We start from the raw sequence: 23,173 nt of genomic DNA on the forward strand, positions 1-23,173 counted from the left end.
TGTTCTCAGGGCTCTCACCTCCTCCCTGTAGACCATCTTGCCGTTGTTGGTCATCAAGCCTGCCACTATAGTGTCGTCTGCAAACTTGATGATTAACTTGGAAGCGTGCGTGGCCACGCAGTCATGGGTGAACAGGGAGTACAGGAGAGGGCTGAGAACGCACCCTTGTGGGGCCCCAGTGCTGAGGATCAGTGGGGTGGAGATGTTGTTTCCTACCTTCCCCACCTGAGAGCGCCCCGTCAGAAAGTCCAGGACTCAGTTGCACAGGGCGGGGTCGAAACTAGAGGTTGATTATGATTTTTCCGATACCGATTATTGGAGGACCAAAACAAGCCGATACCGATTAATCGCCTGATTTTTATATATATGTAATAATGACAATTACAACAATACTGAATGAACCCTTTTATTTGAACTTAATATAATACATCAACATAATCAATTTAGTCTCAAATAAATAATGAAACATGTTCAATTTGGTTTAAATAATGCAAAACCAAAGTGTTGGAGAAGTAAAAGAGCAATATTTGCCATGTAAGAAAGCTAACGTTTAAGTTCCTTGCTCAGAACATATGAATGCTGGTGGTTCCTTTTAACATGATTCTTCAATATTCCGAGGTAAGAAGATTTAGGTTGTAGTTATTATAGGAATTGTAGGACTATTTCTCTATACCATTTGTATTTCATTTACCTTTCACTATTGGATGTTCTTATAGGCACTATAGTATTGCCAGCCTAATCTCGGGAGTTGATAGACTTGAAGTCATAAACAGCGCAATGCTTGAAGCACAGCGACGAGCTGCTGGCAAATGCACGAAAGTGCTGTTTGAATGAATGCTTACGAGCCTGCTGCTGTCTACCACTGCTCAGTCAGACTGCTCTATCAAATATGAAATCATAATAACACACAGAAATACGAGCCTTAGATTGTTAATATGGTCAAATCCGGAAACTATCATTTAGAAAACAAAACGTTTATTATTTCAGTGAAATACGGAACCATTCCGTATTTTATCTAACGGGTGGCATCCCTAAGTCTAATTACTGCTGTTACATTGCACAACCTTCAACGTTATGTCATAATTATGTAAAATTCTGGCAAATTAATTACGGTCTTTGTTAGGAAGAAATGGTCTTCACACAGTTCGCTACTAGCCATGCAGCCCAAACTGTTGCATATACCCAGACTCTGCTTGCACAGAACGCAAGAGAAGTGACACAATTTCCCTAGTTAAAAGAAATTCATGTTAGCAGGCAATATTAACTAAATATGCAGATGTAAAAAATATATACATGTGTATTAATTCTTCGATATAGGGGGCGCTCTTTTAATTTTTTGGATTAAAAAAACGTTCCCGTTTTAAACAAGATATTTTGTCACGAAAAGATGCTCGACTATGCATATAATTGACAGCTTTGGAAAGAAAACACTCTGACGTTTCCAAAACTGCAAAGATATTATCTGTGAGTGCCACAGAACTGATGCTACAGGCGAAACCAAGATGAAATTTCAAACAGGAAATGCCCCAGATTTTGAAGGCGCTCTGTTCCAATGTCTCCTTATATGGCTGTGAATGCGCCAGGAATGAGCTTCCGCTTTCTGTCGTTTCCCCAAGGTATCTGCAGCATTGTGACGTATTTGTAGGCATATCATTGGAAGATTGACCATAAGAGACCACATTTACCAGGTGCTCGCTTGGTGTCCTCCGTCAAAATTATTTCGTAATCTCCAGCTGCGTGTATTTTTCCATTTGCTTCAGAGGAGAAACCAAAATGCCACGAATGATTTATCATCGAATAGATAGGTGAAAAACACCTTGAGGATTGATTCTAAACAACGTTTGCCATGTTTCTGTCGATATTATGGAGTTAATTTGGAAAAAAGTTTGGCCTCATTGAAAACATCCGAAGTTCTTCAAAGGTAAATGATTTTATTTGAATGCTTTTCTTGTTTTTGTGAAAATGTTGCCTGCTGAATGCTAGGCTTAATGCTATGCTAGCTATCAATACTCTTACACAAATGCTTGTGTAGCTATGGTTGAAAAGCATATTTTGAAAATCTGAGATGACAGTGTTGTTAACAAAAGGCTAAGCTTGTGAGTGAATATATTTCTTTCATTTCATTTGCGATTTTCATGAATAGTTAACATTGCGTTATGGTAATGAGCTTGAGGCTATGATTACGCTGCCGGATACGGGATTGCTCGGCGCAAGAAGTTAAGAAAGGCATTGATGTTTATGGTTAGGTACACATTGGTGCAACGACAGTGCTTTTTTCATGAATGCGCTTGTTAAATCATCACCCGTTTGGCGAAGTAGGCTGTGATTCGATGATAAATTAACGGGCACCGCATCGATTATATGTGACGCAGGACAAGCTAGATAAACTAGTAATATCATCAACCATGTGTAGTTAACTAGTGATTATTAAGACTGATTGTTTTTGATTAGATAAGTTTAATGTGTCCAAAAATGCCGATTACAGATTGTTATGAAAACTTGAAATCGGCCCTAATTAATCGGCCACTCCGATTAATCGGTCAACCTCTCGTCGAGACCCAGGGTCCCGAGCTTAATGATGAGTTTGGAGGGTACTATGGTGTTAAATGCTGAGCTCTAGTCAATGAACATAATTCTTACATAGGTATTCCTCTTGTCCAAATGGGTTAGGGCAGTGTGCAGTGTAATTGCGATTGCGTCGTCAGTGGACCTATTGGGGCGGTAAGGAAATTGGAGTGGGTCTAGGGTGTCAGGTAGGGTGGAGGTGATTGACTAGTCTCTCAAAGCACTTCATGATGACAGAAGTGAGTACAACAGGGCAGTAGTCATTTAGTTCAGTTACCTTAGCTTTCTTGGGAACAGGAACAATGGTGGCCATCTTGAAGCATGTGGGGACAGCAGACTGGGATAGGGATTGATAGAATATGTCCGTAAACACACCAGCCAGCTGGTCTGTGAATGCTCTGAAGACGCGGCTATTAATGCCGTCTGTGCAGGCAGCCTTGCGAGGGTTAACACGTTTGAATGTTCTACTCATGCTGGCCACGGAGAAGGAGAGCCCACAGGCTTTGGTAGCGGGCCGTGTCAGTGACCCTGTATTATCCTCAAAGTGAGCAAAGAAGTTGTTTAAATTGTCTGGGAGCAGGACGTTGATGTCCACGACAGGGCTGGTTTTCTTTTTGTAATCCGTGATTGACTGTAGACCCTGCCACATACGTCTCGTGTTTGAGCAGTTGAATTGCGACTCTACTTTGTCTCTCTACTGACGCTTTGCTTGTTTGATTTCCTTGCGAAAGGAATAGCTGCACTGTTTGTATTCGGTTATGTTTCCAGTTGCCTTGCCATGATTAAAGGCGGTGGTTCGCTCTTTCAGTTTTGCTTGAATGCTGCCATCAATCCACAGTTTCTGGTTAGGAAAGGTTTTAGTCACAGTGGGTACTACATCTCCGATGCACTTGCTAATAAACTCGCTCACCGAGTCAGCGTATACATCAATGTTATCGTCTGAGGCTATCCAGAACATATCCCAGTCCATGTGATCGAAGCAATCTTGAAGCGTGGTCAGCCCAGAGTTGGATAGACCTGAGCACTGGCGTTTCCTGTTTTAGTTTCTGTCTATAAGCTGGGAGCAACACAATGGAGTCATGGTCAGATTTGCCGAAGGCAGGGCGGGGGGGGCTTTGTATGCATCGCAGAAGTTAGAATAACAATGATCCAGAATGCTACCAGCTCGTGTCATGCATTCGATATGCTGATGGAAGTCTTGTTCTCAGGTTAGCTTTGTTAAAATCCCCAGCTACAATAGATGCAGCCTCAGGATGTATGGTTATACATGGCTGTGATTATAATTTAAGAGAATTCTCTTGGAAGATAATGCAGTCGGCATTTGATTGTAAGGTTTTCTAGGTCAGGTGAACAAAAGGACTTGAGTTCCTGTATGTTGTTGTGATTACACCATGAGTTGTTAATCATAAAGGCATACACCTCCGCCCTTCTTCTTACCAGAGAGATGTTTGTTTCTGTCGGCACGATGCATGACTAAACCGGGTGGCTGTTTCCATGAAACAGAGAATGTTACAATCTCTGATGTCTCTCTGGAAGGCAACTCGTGCCCTAACTTCATCCACCTTGTTATCTAGAGATTGGACATTGGTGGGTAATATGCTCAGAAGTGGTGGATGGTGTGCTAGCCTTCTGAGTCTGACCAGTAGGTCGCTCCGTCTGCTTCTCCTGCGGTGACCGCGTTGTTTTGGGTCGGCCTCTGGGATAAGATCCCATGTCCAGGGTGGAGGTCCGAACAAAGAATCCACTTTGGGAAAGACGTATTCCTGGTTGTAATGTTGGTAAGTTGACATCGCTTTTATATCCAAAGGTTCTTCCCTTCTGTATGTAATAACACAAGATTTTCTGGGATAACAATGTAAGAAATAATACTTAAAAACAAATAACTGCATAGTTTCCAAAGGACCTGAAGCAAGGCGACCATCTCTGTCGGCGCCATTACTCCTCTTGACAGTTTAAAACTTTCTGAGATGTAACCATTATTTACTATTTTACACCTAGGGTTACTATACATAACTTTAACCCATTTTATAAGAGATTCTCCAAAATGGAAATATTCAAGACATTTATATGTAAACTCCAGTTGTACTTTATCAAAAGCCTTTTCAAAGTCAGCCATGAAAACCAGGCCTGGTTTCCACGATATTTCATAGTATTCTATTGTTTCCAGTACTTGTCTTATATTAAATCGCCAATGTATCGTCCATGTAAAAAACCTGTCTGATTAGGATGAATAATATCTGACAATACCTTTTCAATTCTATGCGCCAAGCATTTATCTAGAAATGTGCATCACAACACTGAAGTGCAAGATGCATCCAGTTCTTTTTTTAAATGGACTGGATCTTTATATATACACCACTTGGATCCTGTTTCAGTAATAATGAAATCAGACCTTCTTGTTGCGTGTCCGATAATCTACTGTTTATAAAGGAGTGTTTAAAACATGCTAATAATGGTCCTCTGAGTATATAAAAGAAAATTGGTACACTTTCACTGGTATGACATAATGCCCTGGAATTTTCCTAGACTTAAAGGCTTTAATTGCATCAAGAAGTTCCTCCTCTGTAATTTGGCCTTCACATGAGTCTTTCTGTAGATGTTTCATTATTAATAGGGAAGAAATCCATACAATTAGCTTCAGTTAGTGGAGATGGAGGAGACTGAAATTAGAACTTTACTTCCTCTTTCAAAATATTGTCCGGTGAATCATGTGTGACTCCATCAGTTTCAATAAAATGTTTTGGTAGCATTTCTACGTTGAAGACTGAAAAATAATTTTCAACAATGTAGAAGAATATAGTAAAAATAAAGAAAAACCCTTGAATGAGTAGGTGTCCAAACTTTTGACATGTACTGTACACAAGTTTTAGAACACCTAATCATTCAAAGGTTTTTCTTATATTTTTTTACTATTTTCTACATTGAAGAATAATAGTAAAGACATTAAATCTATGTAATAACACATATGGAATCATGTAGTAACCACAAAAAGTGTTAAATCAAAATATATTTCATATTTGAGATTTTACAAACAGCCACCCTTTGCCTCGATGACAGCTTTGCACACTCTTGGCATTCTCTCAACCAGCTTAATGAGGTAGTCACCTGGAATGCATTTCAATTAACAGGTGTGCCTTCAAAGTTAATTTGTGGAATTTCTTTCCTCTTTAATGCGTTTGAGCCAATCAGTTGTGTTGTGACAATGTAGGGGGGTATACAGAAGATGGTCTTTTACCAAATAGGGCTAAGTCCATATTATGGCAAGAACAGCTCAAATAAGCAAAGACAAATGACAACCCATCATTACTTTAAGACATGTAGGTCAGTCAAGAAGGAACATTTCAAGAATCTTGAAAGTTTAAGTGCAGTCGCAAAAACCATCAAGTGCTGTGAAGAAACTGGCTCTCATGAGGACTACCACAGGACTACCACTCTGCTACAGAGGATAAGTTCATTAGAGTTACCAGCCTCAGAAATTGCATCCCAAATAATGATGTGATCTGTGATTTATTTATGATTTCAAGGCACACTAAACCAGCATGGTTACCGCAGCATTCTGCAGCGATACGCCATCCCATCTGGTTTTGGCTTATTGGGGCTATCATTTGTTTTTCAACAGGAAAATAACTTAACACACCTACAGGCTATGTAAGGGCTATTTTACGAATGAGAGTGATGGAGTGCTGCATCAGATGACCTGGCCTCCACAATCCCCTGACCTCAACCAAATTGAGATGGTTTGGGATGAGTCGGGTGGGGAGTGAAGGAAAAGCAGCCGACAAGTGCTCAGCATATGTGGGAACTCCTTCAAGACTGTTGGAAAAGCATTCCAGGTGATGCTGGTTGAGAGAATGCCAAGTGTGTGCAAAGCTGTCATCAAGGCAAAGGGTGGCTATTTGAAGAATCTCAAATATATTTTGATTTGATTAACACTTTTTTGGTTACTACATGTTTCCATGTGTGTTATTTCATAGTTTTGATGTCTTCACTATTATTCTACAATGTGGAAAATAGTTTTTAAAAAATAAAGAAAAACCCTTGAATGAGTAGGTGTCCAAACTTTTGACTGGTACCGTGTACACATTGAGTCAACTACTCACCACATGTTATGCACTGCAGTGCTTTCAGTACTAGATTAATTCTCTGATCCTTTGATTGGGTGGACAGAATGTTAGTTAATGCCCCAAGAGCACTGATAGGTTGGAGGACGTCCCCCGGAAGTTGTCATAATTACTATGTAAGTCTATGGAGGGGGGTAAGAACCATGAGCCTCCTAGGTTTTATATTGAAGTCAATGTACCCAGTGGATGACACAAGCTAGCTGTCCTTTGGCTACACCACTGTGCTACCCTACAGTGCTGCTGGGGCTACTGTAGACCTTCATTGCAAAACAGTATGTTTTAATCATTTGGTAAAGTGAATATATTTAGCTTTATCTAAAAAGGATAACTTTTTAAATGTTTCAATATTAAACATTTTCATGAAATTCACTGAGGAGGATGGTCCTCCCTATCCGCCTCTGAGGAGCCTCCACTGGTGAAAATCCACATTCTACAGACTTAGGAGCTAGTCAAATATATTCCTGACATAACATTATAGATACATCCAATTCTAGCCAGCAAAAAGTATTACAGGGAGGTCTAAAAATACCAGTCGGAGCAAACATATACTCACCGTCCAGTTTATTAGGTACACCCTTCTAGTACTGGGTCAGACCACCCTTTGCCTCCAGCCAAAAAAAAAAGTCAGAATTCTTCAGGGCATGGATTTTACAAGGTGTCGGAAACCTTTGTTGCTCAATTGGTATCAAGGGATCTAACGTGTGACAGGAAAACATTCCCCACACCAGTACACCACCGCCACTAGCCTGTACCTTTGACACCAGGCAGGATGAGGCCATGGACTGCTAACGCCAAATCCTGACTCTGCCATCAGCATGATGCAACAGCATTTGTCGGGCAAGGCAACGTTTTTCCGCTCCTCAATTGTCCAGTGTTGGTGATTGAGTGCCCAATGGAGCGGCTTCTTCAATTTAGTGTATGGGGTGTTGTAACTAATAAACTGGCCGGTGAGTGTATAAACTAATACACTCGCTGGGGAGTGTATAAATTAAGCTGTAATGTAGACTGTTGTGGTTTCATCTTGCTGTGTCCAACGGCAGGAGAGGCCAGGAGACACCTAGCTACACTTGGCACGTAGGGGCCTGTCTGGCATCCCTGGTCTTGTTGTGCGACTTCTGACAGCTCTCTGTCCCTGGTCCACAGCCCACACGCCTCTATGGTGTTCCTGAGAGAAGCATGGGCTTTAAAAAGAGGTGACATTATTTCTTCCCAACAGAAACCAGTCAGATCACGAGGGGGCATTCTTCACTGGGGAGTGTCTATGCATTAGAGAGGTGTTGAAATGCATATTGTTTATAGACTCCAGACTGGAACTAATCTGAGTTTCTTGTGGAGCCAAATGTTGTCTCACACAGGAGGTTCACATGCAGGCCAACCCGTACAGCAGAACAAAGCAAAGCTTATCCCTGAGCCACCACACGGCAAGACACAGCCTGCACCATTTCCTGGCTTCAGTTATCTGTGGGGAAAGCCTGGGCCACAGAGGTCCCTGAAGACCTAGCAGGAATCCAGAACAAACAGTTCACTTTCAGCCCCTCTCCCCTAAGTCTGACTGTCCATCATAACGGCCAGCTACACTAGCAGAGTGGGACAGAAGAATAGATTATCTGGATGTGTGATTGGTTATTTACCAGATGAGCATCAAACGTTACTGTAGCTAGGCTATGGCATTGGTTGGATTAAAACTCACGACCAAGTTCTCCACTGTGAAGTAATACTGGTGATGTGTGATTGTTTAGATCATGTGCAGAGACACTTCACGAAGGCATTCTATTAAACACACTTTGCCATCAGCAAGACCAGCCACAGCACCAGTCCGCAAGACTTCCACTTGCTGCCTGACCGAACGTGTAAGAGGTTTTAGGCTAGAATAATAACCCTAGACCACATAGTGTACACTGGGGGGGAGGGTACTGACACAGTCCAGTCCCCTGTTCTAGGTCAGTCCACAGCTGCAGCTGGCTAGTAATAATGGGTCTATGGAGAGTCTGCTAGCACAAACAGCACCACTACATAATGGTCAGGCTCAGCCATAGTAAGTTTCACTCTAGTCTTCTGTTATATTTCTGCTGGGCTGAGTGGGAATGAGAGTTGACAGTGCACAGTGTTGAGAGGGGGTGATGTGCTTGGAGGGCACTATGGTGTTGAATGCTGAGCTATAGTCAAAAGAAAAGCATTCTCACGTAGGTGTTTCTCTAGTCCAGGTGGGAGAGGGCAGTGTGGAGTGCAATAGACATTGCCTCATCTGTGGATCTGTTTGGTCGGTATGCGAATTGGAGTGGGTCCAGGGTGTCTGGGATGATGGCATTGATGTGAGCCATGACCAGCCTTTCAAGCATTTCATGGCTACATATGTGAGTGCTAAGGGGCGGTAATCATTTAGACAGGTTACCTTGGCATTCTTGGGCACAGGGACGATGGTGGTCTGCTTGAAACATGTAGGTATTACAGACTGGGTCAGGGAGAGGTTGAAAATATCAGTGAAGACACTTGCTAGCTGGTCAGCGGATGCTCTGGTGACTGAAGGAATGAGGTGTAATGGCATGAGAGAGCTGTACGCAATGTGGGTTGGGAGAGATTAGCCAGTAGGGCAGGGCTATTCAACTCTGGTCCTGGAAAGCCGAAAAGATTTCTGGTTTGTGTTTATACATGCTAGTTAATTGCATTCACCTGGTATCCCAGGTCTAAAACGGTCCCTTATTTGAAGGAGAGGAAGACAACCAGAAGTGTTAAACCCTCCTGGACTGGAGTTAAATAGCCCTGCATTAGGGGCTCATCATAAAACCATCAAATAAATATAGCCCGACTGGTTCTGCTCTCCCATCTCACATACTGGGGCTAAACCAATATGGTTAGTGCCTGGCCCCTACTCACCCCAGGATTTGGTCACAGATGAGCCTGCAGTAGTCGCTGTGGGAGCTGGTGATGAGCAGGAGGACCTTCCCTGCACTCTTCATGCTCCTCAGCCAGGTCTTGACAGACTCAGAGCAGGGCTGCAGGTAACGACCAGGGTCCCTCTTCACACTGGGAAAGTACCACCCAGCATCCTCTGAGGGGCAGACAAACAAAACACTTAGAGACCCATAACTTGCATAGTAGCTAATACGTGAGATGTAGAATACAGATGTAGGATCTTCATTTGATCATGCTGTTGCATGCTGTTGCACAGCAGGAAATGCAAACGTGTAGCCTATTCAAGGTTTAAAAAAGGTTACCACTTTAAAATGTCAGACTTGATTTGCCCTAACTAAAAATGTATCAACCCCTGGAAAAATGTCCATTAATTATAGTCCACAGAATAACTAACATTTCCTGTTGCTACAGGATTATTTTCCTCCTGTGAGAAAATGCTCAAATTAAGATCCTAGCTACACCTGTAGATACACAAAAGTATGTCAACACCCCATCAAATCTGTGGATTAGGCTATTTTAGCCCCAGCAGTTGCTGACAGGTGTATAAAATCAAGCACACAGCCACGTAATCTCGATAGACAAACATTGGCAGTAGAATGGCCTTAAAGAAGAGCTCAGTGACTTTCAAAGTGGCACAGTCATAGGAAGACACCTTTCCAACAAGTCAGTTCATCAAATTTCTGCCCTCCTAGGAGGTCTCCCGGTCAACTGTAAATACTTTTATCGTGAAGTGTAACGTTCTAGGAGCAACAAAGTGCTAGGCCACACAAGCTCATCTGTCCTCGATTGCAACAGTCACTACCGAGCTCCAAACTGCCTCTGGAAGCAACGTCAGCACAATAATTGTTCGTTGGGAGCTTCATGAAATAGGTTTCCATGGCCGAGCAGCCGCACACAAGCCTAAGATCTCTATGTGCAATGCCAAGCGTCGGCTGGAGTGGTGTAATTTTAAATGTAACCTTTATTTAACTAGGTAAAGCTAGTTAAACTAGGTAGAGCTTGAACAAACTCCATATTAAATGCCCATGATTTTGGATTGTTCGACGAGCAGTTGTCCACATACTTCTGGTCATGTAGTGTACTTTATTTTCCATTTGCATAACAAATATGTCTTCAGCCCAACTCAACCCCCCCCCCAAATACATATATACACACACACACACACACGGTAATTATCCCTGGATGGAGAAGAAAGCAATTTCATTACAAGAATTCCATGGATGACCACACTCCTCTCTCTTTCCAAAAAGCTGTTCCTGTCAAAGAAGTAAAGTAAAGAGTTGTAATGGATTTGAGAGACAATCATGGGACACAGAACATCTATTTTCTCATTAACGTGTGGGTAAGTCAGTAAGCTAAGCCAAGGATGATCTTCTGGTCGTTCTATTTTCCATGTACAGTTGGAGTATTACAAATGTCATGTGGCAGACAGCCCTAACCAAGTGGATGAATTCTATTCAATACGTCTGTGTGCCATCCTGGCAGGCCAGGTCAGAAGACAGGCAAAACGCTCCTTCTAAACCAGTGGACTGTCTGTTTGAAGTTAGAAGGCTCTCAACCAGTACATGGTTTTCATTAGAGGATAATGAGCCCCAGACACACTCAAACGGCACCCTATTCCCTATAACGTGCACCTTTTTAATACCAGAACCCTTTGGGCCTTAGTCAAAAGTAGTGTACTACAAAAGGAATAGGGTGGCATTTGGGATGCATTCTCAGTCTGGCCAGGATGATGAGATGGTGCCCTGTGACACTGACTGGACTGAAGGACAAGACTGACTTATGTAGAATTAACCACAGAATGGACAGCTCACTCCCTGAGCTATATCACAGGAAACAGCAGGAGGTTAGGGGGATGTATGGGTCACGTCCCACCCCCACTCAGACAGCAGTATAGGCAGTCTGTTCTTCAAAGACCCATAGGCTGCTCCAAGGCACCTCTAGCCAGGCTAAATTTGGTACAATGCTCTGATCTCAGTTATGAAAACAGGCAGTCAAAACATCCCACTTAACCTGCTGTACTGAAAACAGCCTTCTAAAATGCAGCACCAAAAACAATCTGAATACATTATAATGGGAGGGGGTCATTTGAAGTGGCAACACATGCTTTTCTACTAATTTTTGTTTTCTTTTTAAGAGGAACCCAGGGAAAATATTGCATTGTACCATACCCTCACTGGAATGCAATTGATATGCTTGTCATATACACAGCAGACACAAGGCCAAATTTAAAATGGAACATTAACACATTTGCAAGCTTATTAAAACAGGACTTAGTAGAGTTGTATTTGCACCGGAGCAAAAGAACGTGACCAAAATGTGAAAAAAGAAGCAGCGCCACTTCTGACAAGTAAGAGAAAAGAAGGCATAGGGAAACATCCCAGGTGCAGATGAGTGGAGTGTATTCATCAGGCCAGGTGTTTATCCTGGCACAGAGAAAGGGGAGGAGAGGAGCTCTCAGGGAGGGAGCATCACAGTGCACACACACTACAGACAGCAGAGAGAGGAGAGGAGCTCTCAGGGAGGGAGCATCACAGTGCACACACTACAGACAGCAGAGAGAGGAGAGGAGCTCTCAGGGAGGGAGCATCACAGTGCACACACACTACAGACAGCAGAGAGAGGAGCTCTCAGGGAGGGAGCATCACAGTGCACACACTACAGACAGCAGAGAGAGGAGCATCACAGTGCACACACTACAGACAGCAGGGAGAGGAGAGGACACTCACCCTTCTATTCTACTTTCCAACTCCCTCTCTCAAGGCAACAGCCCAGAGTCCTTACCTCAACAAAGGTAATAAGCTACAGACACCAGAAGTTGCATGGGGAAATGATAAATAGCTAGCTAGCTAGCTGCATAGCATGGGAGTAGGGTGAAGTCGCCCCTAGACATTTCCCCCACTAATGGTTGAGGTTAGGATTGGGGGAGGGGAAGCTGATCCTAGATCTGTCCCTAGGCAGTTCACAAGCTCCAGACACCAGAGGCCCATGTGCAAATGATAAATAGCTATATAACGTTCCGTGTATGCAATGGGAATGTCTTCTGTAGCTAGAAAAGGGCTAAACACAAACATTGACTCACATCTACGTAGCCTACTATGTAGGAGTTGCAAGTGCTTCCATATGCAACATGTATAGCAGGGTGACATGCTAAAGGACATCTGTTACAGCTCCAACATTCTGTAAAGAAAATAAACCTTATTTCAACCGCCACTCTTAAGGACCCTCTACTTTCACAAACTAAACAGGACTTTCTAGAGGCTGTAAAAGGTTTGAGCATACTGCCATCATGTGGTACAAAAGCAACATTGCATTTACCAAGAACAAGACCAACCCTATTCATGCACCTCAGCAGAAGAGGGGGGAGACTGATACCAGATGAGAATCTCTTGAATGTTTCAGCAATGAGAAGCCATGCATTGGAAATAAAATTATCTATTTAGTAAAGCCAAAGTCATTTTTGTTATTTTAATTTGAAATACAGATTTGTACTGGAAGCTTTATTCATCATGTTACCCATCATGCTAACATTCTTAAACAGATTGAACGGGATCTTAACCACCTACAAATTCATAACATATTATAAGAATTGGAATTCGGGACTAGTTTTGGATCATAAGCGCAACTTTCAAAACTAGCATCACTTTAACAGCAGAGGTCAGCATTGGAAGACAAACTCATATAGAAAAGTACCCATCAGTCTCACAACCAACTCTGCAGTGTGACATGATGTTTCCTAATGAAAGGTTACATAACCTAAACATTAGGCAAAAACTGATTAACTCTGTTTCTCTTTTTGAAATATCAGTAGTTTTAGGAAATAAAACATCTGGCTGTGATCTCCAGCCCTGCAGTCTCCTCCACTGTTTTTCTCACACTTAATTTTATCTCCAGATAAACAGAACAGCCTGGCCAGAGTGGCTGCCTGGCCTGCCTGACAACCTATGGGTGGACCGAGGGCCAAGGACCCTGTTGTCCCTCTGGATGTCACCCTGCTACAGTAAGACACCCAGGCTACATCCTAAATGAGACCATATTACCTATGTAGTGCACTACTTTTCATCAGGGCCCATAGGGCTCTCAGTGTTTCCCCTACATTAATAATGGCCACTTAACCCAACACCACTAATAGAAGAATATGGGAGGGCACGTATGTCATGAAAGGAAGATGTGTATTTCACAAATAAAGCAGACTGCATGGAAAATTCAACTAGTGAAAAAAATCTAACCAAAGACAAATGTTCCTGAGTGGCCAAGTTACAGTTTTTGAAGTAAATGCTTGAAAATCTATGGAAAGTAGAGGTCGACCGATTAATCTGAATGGCCGATTAATTAGGGCCGATTTCAAGTTTTCATAACAATCAGAAATCTGTATTTTTGGACACCGATTTGACCGTTTATTTTTTTACACCTTTATATAACTAGGCAAGTCAGTTAAGAACACATTCTTATTTTCAATGATGGCCTAGGAACGGTGGGTTAACTGCCTTGTTCAGGGGCAGAATGACAGATTTGTACCTTGTCAGCTCGGGGATTCAATCTTACAGTTAACTAGTCCAAAGCTCTAACCACCTGATTACATTGCACTCTACGAGGAGACTGCCTGTTACGCGAATGCAGTAAGAAGCCAAGGTAAGTTGCTAGCTAGCATTAAACTTATAAAAAAAACAATCAATCATAATCACTAGTTCACTACACATGGTTGATGATATTACTAGTTTATCTAGCGTGTCCGTTGATTATATATATATATATATATATACAGTGCCTTGCGAAAGTATTCGGCCCCCTTGAACTCTGCGACCTTTTGCCACATTTCAGGCTTCAAACATAAAGATATAAAACTTTATTTTTTTGTGAAGAATCAACAACAAGTGGGACACAATCATGTAGTGGAACGACATTTATTGGATATTTCAAACTTTTTTAACAAATCAAAAACTGAAAAATTGGGCTTGCAAAATTATTCAGCCCCCTTAAGTTAATACTTTGTAGCGTCACCTTTTGCTGCGATTACAGCTGTAAGTTGCTTGGGGTATGTCTCTATCAGTTTTGCACATCGAGAGACTGACATTTTTTCCCATTCCTCCTTGCAAAACAGCTCGAGCTCAGTGAGGTTGGATGGAGAGCATTTGTGAACAGCAGTTTTCAGTTCTTTCCACAGATTCTCGATTGGATTCAGGTCTGGACTTTGACTTGGCCATTCTAACACCTGGATATGTTTATTTTTGAACCATTCCATTGTAGATTTTGCTTTATGTTTTGGATCATTGTCTTGTTGGAAGACAAATCTCCGTCCCAGTCTCAGGTCTTTTGCAGACTCCAACAGGTTTTCTTCCAGAATGGTCCTGTATTTGGCTCCATCCATCTTCCCATCAATTTTAACCATCTTCCCTGTCCCTGCTGAAGAAAAGCAGGCCCAAACCATGATGCTGCCACCACCATGTTTGACAGTGGGGATGTTGTGTTCAGGGTGATGAGCTGTGTTGCTTTTACGCCAAACATAACGTTTTGCATTGTTGCCAAAAAGTTCAATTTTGGTTTCATCTGACCAGAGCACCTTCTTCCACATGTTTGGTGTCTCTCCCAGGTGGCTTGTGGCAAACTTTAAACTACACTTTTTATGGATATCTTTAAGAAATGGCTTTCTTCTTGCCACTCTTCCATAAAGGCCAGATTTGTGCAATATACGACTGATTGTTGTCCTATGGACAGAGTCTCCCACCTCAGCTGTACATCTCTGCAGTTCATCCAGAGTGATCATGGGCCTCTTGGCTGCATCTCTGATCAGTCTTCTCCTTGTATGAGCTGAAAGTTTAGAGGGACGGCCAGGTCTTGGTAGATTTGCAGTGGTCTGATACTCCTTCCATTTCAATATTATCGCTTGCACAGTGCTCCTTGGGATGTTTAAAGCTTGGGAAATCTTTTTGTATCAAAATCCGGCTTTAAACTTCTTCACAACAGTATCTCGGACCTGCCTGGTGTGTTCCTTGTTCTTCATGATGCTCTCTGCGCTTTTAACGGACCTCTGAGACTATCACAGTGCAGGTGCATTTATACGGAGACTTGATTACACACAGGTGGATTGTATTCATCATCATTAGTCATTTAGGTCAACATTGAATCATTCAGAGATCCTCACTGAACTTCTGGAGAGAGTTTGCTGCACTGAAAGTAAAGGGGCTGAATAATTTTGCACGCCCAATTTTTCAGTTTTTGATTTGTTAAAAAAGTTTGAAATAGCCAATAAATGTCGTTCCACTTCATGATTGTGTCCCACTTGTTGATTCTTCACAAAAAAAAAATACAGTTTTATATCTTTATGTTTGAAGCCTGAAATGTGGCAAAAGGTCGCAAAGTTCAAGGGGGCCGAATACTTTCGCAAGGCACTGTATATAATCAATGCGGTGCGCGTATTCACGAAAATTTGCTCCAATGTGTACCTAACCATAAACATCAATGCCCATCTTAAAACCAATACACAAGTATATATTTTTAAACCTGCATATTTAGTTAATATTGCCTGCTAACATGACTCGTTGTGAACTCTGCGAAGACAATTTTTTCCTAACCAAAGACAGCCAACTTCGCCAAATGGGGGATGATTTAACAAAAGCACATTTGCGAAAAAAGCACAATTGTTGCACGACTGTACCTAACCATAAACATCAATGCCTTTCATAAAATCAATACACAGAAGTATATATTTTTAAACCTGCATGTTTTGCTAAAATAAATCCAGGTTAGCAGGCAATATTAACCAGGTGAAATTGTATCACTTCTCTTGCGTTCATTGCACGCAGAGTCAGTGTACATGCAACAGTTTGGGCCACCTAATTTGCCAGCATTTTACATAATTATGACATAACATTGAAGGTTGTGCAATGTAACAGAAATATTTAGACTTATGGATGCCACCCGTTAGATAAAATACGGAACGGTTCCGTATTTCACTGAAAGAATAAACGTCTTGTTTTCGAGATGATAGTTTCCGGATTCGACCATATTAATGACCTAAGGCTCGTATTTCTGTGTGTTATGTTATAATTAAGTCTATGATTTGATAGAGCAGTCTGACTGAGCGATAGTAGGCACCAGCAGGCTCGTAAGCATCCATTCAAACAGCACTTTTGTGCGTTTTGCCAGCAGCTCGTAGCTGTGCTTCAAGCATTGAGCTGTTCATGACTTCAAGCCTATCAACTCCCGAGATTAGGCTGGTGTAACCGATGTGAAATGGCTGGCTAGTTAGCGGGGTGTGCGCTAAAAGCGTTTCAAACGTCACTCACTCTGAGACTTGGAGTGGGTGTTCCCCCTGCTCTGCAAGGGCCACGGCTTTTGTGGAGCGGTGTGTTCCTGGTTCGAGCCCAGGTAGGGGCGAGGAGAGGGACGGAAGCCATACTGTTACACTGACAATACTAAAGTGCCTAAAAGAACATCCAATAGTCAAAGGTATATGAAATACAAATCGTATAGAGAGAAATTGTCCTATAATTCCTATAATAACTACAACCTAAAACGTCTTACCTGGGAATATTGAAGACTCCTGTTAAAATGAACCACCAGCTTTCATATGTTCTCATGTTCTGAGCAAGGAACTTAAACGTTAGCTTTTTTACATGGCACATATTACACTTTTACTTTCTTCTCCAACACTTTGTTTTTGCATTATTTAAACCAAATTGAACATTTCATTTTATTGATGTATTATATTAAGTTAAAATAAGTGTTAATTCAGTATTGTTGTAACTGTCATTATTACAAAAAAATATATATATATATTCTAAATTAGCAGATTAATCGGTATCTGCTTTTTTTTGGCCCCCCAATAATCGGTATCGGCATTGAAAAATCATTAAAATCGGTCCACCTCTAATGGAAAGACCTGAAAATGGTTGTCTCGCAATGATCAACAACCAATTTGACAGAGCTTGAAGAATTCTGAAAATAATAAGAGAGGACAAATGTTTCACAATCCAGGTGTGCAAAGCTCTTAGAGACTTACCTAGAAAGACTCACAGCTGTAATCGCTGCCAAAGATGATTCTAACATGTATTGACTCAGGGGGTTGAATACTTATCTAATCAAGATGGGTTTTTTTTGTTTTTTGATCAAGATGTTTTGTTTTTTCCCTAGATTTCCACGACAGTCCACTTGGTGGACGTGTCTCAAGAACTGCTCTCTCATCCCCTGTGGCACAAATGGTTGAAACTTCTATACCTCCCTTGTCCAACAGGGAGGAACAGATACCTATTTTCAATGGCTTAATTGATGCTTCCATGTCTTGGTATCTCGCCCTGGACTTCCTTCATTATGGTCTGCACCTCGGGGTCGTACTGTTGGGATGAAGGCATTTCAGACTACTCCACGGAGAGTGGACATTTGTGACTGCTGGAACCGGGGCACAGGAGAGAGCATCCTGAACAATGTTGCACTGTAATTTTCTGTAGGTGATATTGAAGGCAAACTCCTGTAGTCTGATCATCCATTTTACCAGTCTTGAATTGGGCTTTGGATGGTTGAACACCTAGACCAGGGCTGAGTGGTCAGTAATGACCTCGAACTTCCTACCTTCAAGGAAAGGCAGACACTTTTTCACCAACAAAATTCCTGCTAGGCACTCTTGCTCAGAGACACCGTAGTTCTTCTCAGCAGAGTTCAGCAGTCTTGATCCATAGGTGATAACTCACTCACAGCCAATCTCGTGTCAAAACAGCAACAAGACCGATGTCACAGGCATCTGCTTTTATTTTGTAGGGAAGTTAGATGTCAGGGAGAGGAGCACTGGTGCTTTGGTTAGGGCTTACTTCAAGTCCTAGAAAGGCCTCTGGCATTCTGATGTTCAAGCCCAAGACACATCCTACCTCTTCAGAGCATTGAGAGGAGCAGAGCGGTCTGCATAGTGAGGGATAAAGCGATGATAGCATTCTGCCATACTGAGAAATCTCTCCACAGTCTTGACTGACCGAAGCATTGGAAAAGACTTGACAGCCTCAACCTTCTTTGCCTGTGTCACGATGCCCACAGACAACACCACATGTCCAGAGACAGAAATGCTCCTCTGGAACAGGCTACACTTCTTCAGGTTCACCATGAGCCCGGCTTTTTGCAACCTGCTGAACACATCTCTCAGGTCTTCCAGGTGTTGCTGTGAGCGGGAGAACACTGCATGTCGTCAGTGTTTACAAAGCAACACTTCCCCTTCACATCTTCAAGGGCTATTTCCATGAGCATTTGGAATGATGCTCCAGCATTTTTCAAACAAAAGGGAAGAATGAAAACCTCAAATAAGCCCACCGGAGTAACAAATGCCGTATTCTGGATGGTGTCAGGGTCCATGCCCACCTGCTCAAAATTCTGAATACTGTAAGGACTCCAGTATTTCCTGAATTTGAGGCATGGAGAAGGCGTCAAGAGTGGTCTTCACATTGATGCCTCTACAATTAACACGGGGCCTTGTTCCTTCATCATTTTTCTTCACATGCACAATATTTATATTATTTATTTAACCTTTATTTAACCAGGTAGGCAAGTTGAGAACAAGTTCTCATTTACAATGGCCAAGATAAAGCAAAGCAGTTCGACACATACAACGACACAGAGTTACACATGGAGTAAAACAAACATACAGTCAATAATACAGTAGAAAAATAAGTATATATACAATGTGAGAAAATGAGGTGAGATAAGGGAGGTAAAGGCAAAAAAAAGGCCATGGTGGTGAAGTAAATACAATATAGCAAGTAAAACACTGGAATAGTAGATTTGCAGTGGAAGAATGTGCAAGGTAGAGATAGAAATAATGGGGTGCAAAGGAGCAAAAATAAATAAATACAGTAGGGGGAGAGGTAGTTGTTTGGGCTAAATTATAGATGGGCTATGTACAGGTGCAGTAATCTGTGAGATGCTCTGACAGCTGGTGCTTAAAGCTAGTGAAGGAGATAAGTGTGTCCAGTTTCAGAGATTTTTGTAGTTCATTCCAGTCATTGGCAGCAGAGAACTGGAAGGAAAGGCAGCCAAAGGAAGAATTGGTTTTGGGGGTGACCAGAGGAGATATACCTGCTGGAGTGTGTGCTACAGGTGGGTGTTGCTATGGTGACCAGCAAGCTGAGATAAGGGGGGACTTTACCTAGCAGGGTCTGGTAGATTACCTGGATTCAGTGGGTTTGGCAACGAGTATGAAGTGAGGGCCAGTCAACGAGAGCATACAGGTCACAGTGGTGGGTAGTATATGGGGCTTTGGTGACAAAACGGATGGCACTGTGATAGACTGCATCCAATTTATTGAATAGGGTATTGGAGGCTATTTCGTAAATGACGTCGCCGAAGTCGAGGATTGATAGGATGGTCAGTTTTACGAGGGTATGTTTGGCAGCATGAGTGAAGGATGCTTTGTTGCGAAATAGGAAGCCAATTCTTATTTTAACTTTGGATTGGAGATGTTTGATGTGAGTCTGGAAGGAGAGTTTATGTGTATGTAAACTTCTGACTTCAACTGTAGACACATGGCTTGGTTGGCTTGGCCATCCGCTAAGACAAAAGAACAGTCAAGGCATGGTTTCAACTCCTCTTTGGGCCCTCTCACCCACCACCCCAATGATTCCTGTACAAGGGTGTATGTGCATCCACTATCAAGAAGAGCATGGCATCGAATGACCTAAACAGTAACAGCAGCATGATTGGATTGGAGAGTGCAGTCCCTTCATTGGCAGGCTGAAAGATGCCAATGTTCCCTGGAGGCTTCCTTCCTCCAAAAGGAGGGAAAGAGGGAGGTTTGGAGTTCTTCTGCTGCTCACTGTCTTATTGACTTGGGACCAGTATGTACTGGAGGCCTGCAAGTCCCTTTCTATGAGAGTTCCCACTCTGACCAGCTCATCGGCTGAATGTAACCATTCCCCTAAGATGGCATGCCAGCCTTGGGTTACAATTTCACTGCCTTCTAGCCATATATACACTGAGGCTACAAATCATTATTGACACCTGATCTTTCCATGACATAGACTTACCAGGTGAATACAGGTGAAAGCTATGATCTGTCATTGATGTCACTTGTTAAATCCATTTCAAAATCAGTGCAGATGAAGGGAAGGAGACTAAATAAGTATTTTTAAGCCCTAATACATTTTAGGCATGGATTGTGTATGTGTGCAATTCAGAGGGTGAATGGGCAAGACAACAAATGTAAGTGCCTTCGAACAGGGTATGGTAGTAGATGCCAGGTGTCAAGAACTGCAATTATGCTGGGTTTTTCATGCTCAACAGTTTCCTGTGTGTATCAAGAATGGTCCACCACCCAAAGAACATCCAGCCAACAACTGTGGGAAGCATTGGAGTTACCAAGGGCCAGCATTCCTGTGGAACGCTTTCGACACCCTGTAGAGTCCATGCCCTGACGAATTGAGGCAGTTCTGGGGGCAAACGGGGGGGGTGCAACTAAATATTAAGAAGGTGTTCTTAAAATGTTTTGTAGTCATTCTATATACCACTATCCCTGGCAGGCTGGAAATCCTTCTCTCAAAACCCAATAAGTAACCACCAATTCAATCTCCTGAGATTTCCTTTCCATCTGTGGGTTTCAAATGAATGATCCTTGCAATAAATGGCAAGAAGCCAACCTTACTAAAGCAAACAGTTGGGGTCACTCTGTACTTGCCTACTCCTCACAGGGATCCTCTCGGGCTCCCTCACTGTCCACCATCCTCTACTTTCCTCACTTCCTCAGCATGTGACCCTTTCTGCCCTGCTCTCACCCTGGAAACTTCAACCTGTATCACTCTCATAGGACATTTCTTATCCACAGCAACAATGCCAACCTCCACAATTAAAACACTCCACTTTTTCCACCGAAACTACACACATTTCCCATGCCCTCCTGCACACTTTTCACACCTTGGAATCTCCCTCCTACATATTGCTGCAACATGACCAAACTAATTGGCACCTGAAACACCATAATGGGTTCGGAACAAAAGCGTTCACAGGATAATTAACTAGCATGACTATTCTGTAAACACGCAGCACCAAAACTCAAAAGAACAGACAGGGTCTCCTCAGTCTCGCACTCAACACCGGGTCTGCGTCGCATCAAACGGTATGCATCACGGACACCGGGGATCCCCAACTTCAGTTGATCCACCTTAACACTCAACCCACCCCAGTTATCACTCTTTCAATGGCACTCTGCTCCAGAGAGCAAAGCCGCTTCCGCCCTGAGTCTCAAAACGCGCAGCGCCCTCTCCCTCTGAGCAGCAAACACACACAAAAAATCGAAACAAGTCCCCCTCTGGATACTTTGATCGAATTGACTGAACCCAACCTGATACCACAAGGCATGGATCCACTTTCTCCATGAATCGTACTCACACTGGGCCAGTGTCATCGAGCATTTTCCTGATCATTGGGATGAGGCTTGGAAAGCCTTCATATCACCTGACAACACAGGTTCTTTCTCCTCACTTTTATCAGGATAAAAAGTTCACTATCTGTCGACTATTCAAGGCCTTCACGGCTGTAAAGTGCATTTTTCTCTCCTGTATTTGACCCCAACAAGTAAGTACTCAGCTTGTATTTTGCAGTCGGTTCGGGTTTGCACCTCGCGCCCTTCTTTCTGCCTTGCTTCTTCTCACAATCCGCAATTTTCCTCGCACGGTCCTCAGACATGATGACTCAATATTGAGCCACCCGGTGCTGCCATGCTCCCTCAAGGTTCATCAGCCATTCCCTTCTAAAAACCACATCGGCCCCCTAAATCCTGACACCCCACTTCCTATATCACCATAAACCTGGAAGTGACAATGTTTGTCTAGGGATTGACCAGGGGCAGAGCCCACAGCCTATACACATATCAATAAACTATGGAACCGTGTGAGTTACACATGTAGCAGCAGTGGTGCACAGAAAATAGGACACTTTGGACTATCTGTGTGTGTGTGTGTGGCATACATATGTGTGTCTGTATGTGTGCGTGTGTACGTGGCTTTAAAGTGAATATGTGGGGGGCTACTACAGCTCCTACACGTTGGCACAGTAACAGGAGGGGGCGGGGCCTGACTGGAGCACTGCCCAGCAGCTGTGGTGAGGCGAACACCACGTCCGACAGGACAACTCTCGCCTCACATCAAAGAGTGTCGACAGGATGCACAAATCAACAGAATGAAAATTAGGGCAGAGCACAGCACAAGTTCACAAACAGCTGCATCATAAGTGAAGGGAAAGGAGCTTGAGTCAAACATTTTCCTTATCATCTACAGAATCACCAGGGAGGGAAGTTATAGGTTATGGAAATGAAAATAAACTGTGCATTTATGTAGTCCTAATTGAAGTTGATAGATAACTACATGGCCAAGTATAAATAAATAATATGGAGCGCATCTATTTAGAGGAAAGCTATAATCTAGGAAAACATGTTTTCTTTTCTCTGACGATACAAAACAGTGTAACCTTACATAGCATGGGGATATTTTTGCGTGAACCCTGGGAAAATATTTGCACAGCCACCAGCGGCCGAGCATGGGCCATTTTTAGACGAATGACCACAAATTGCTGCATCGGATCACCTATGATGCATTTTTCGATCT

The 23,173-nt window shown here is 42.7% G+C and overlaps 1 protein-coding gene across 2 annotated transcripts in view; it reads right to left on the reverse strand.

Moving 5' to 3' along the window:
• The window catches only part of LOC112250054 (5'-nucleotidase domain-containing protein 1), an 88,148-nt gene that overhangs the window by 30,156 nt on the left and 34,819 nt on the right, over nt 1–23,173 (reverse strand). For both annotated transcript variants that reach the window (XM_024419889.2, XM_024419891.2), the window contains exon 7: nt 9,561–9,735. In XM_024419889.2, coding sequence (XP_024275657.1) covers nt 9,561–9,735 — 175 coding nt within the window. The remainder of the gene's footprint in view (nt 1–9,560; nt 9,736–23,173) is intronic.

Source organism: Oncorhynchus tshawytscha, linkage group LG05 (genome assembly GCF_018296145.1).
Source record: "Oncorhynchus tshawytscha isolate Ot180627B linkage group LG05, Otsh_v2.0, whole genome shotgun sequence".
Taxonomy (NCBI): Eukaryota; Metazoa; Chordata; class Actinopteri; order Salmoniformes; family Salmonidae; genus Oncorhynchus; species Oncorhynchus tshawytscha.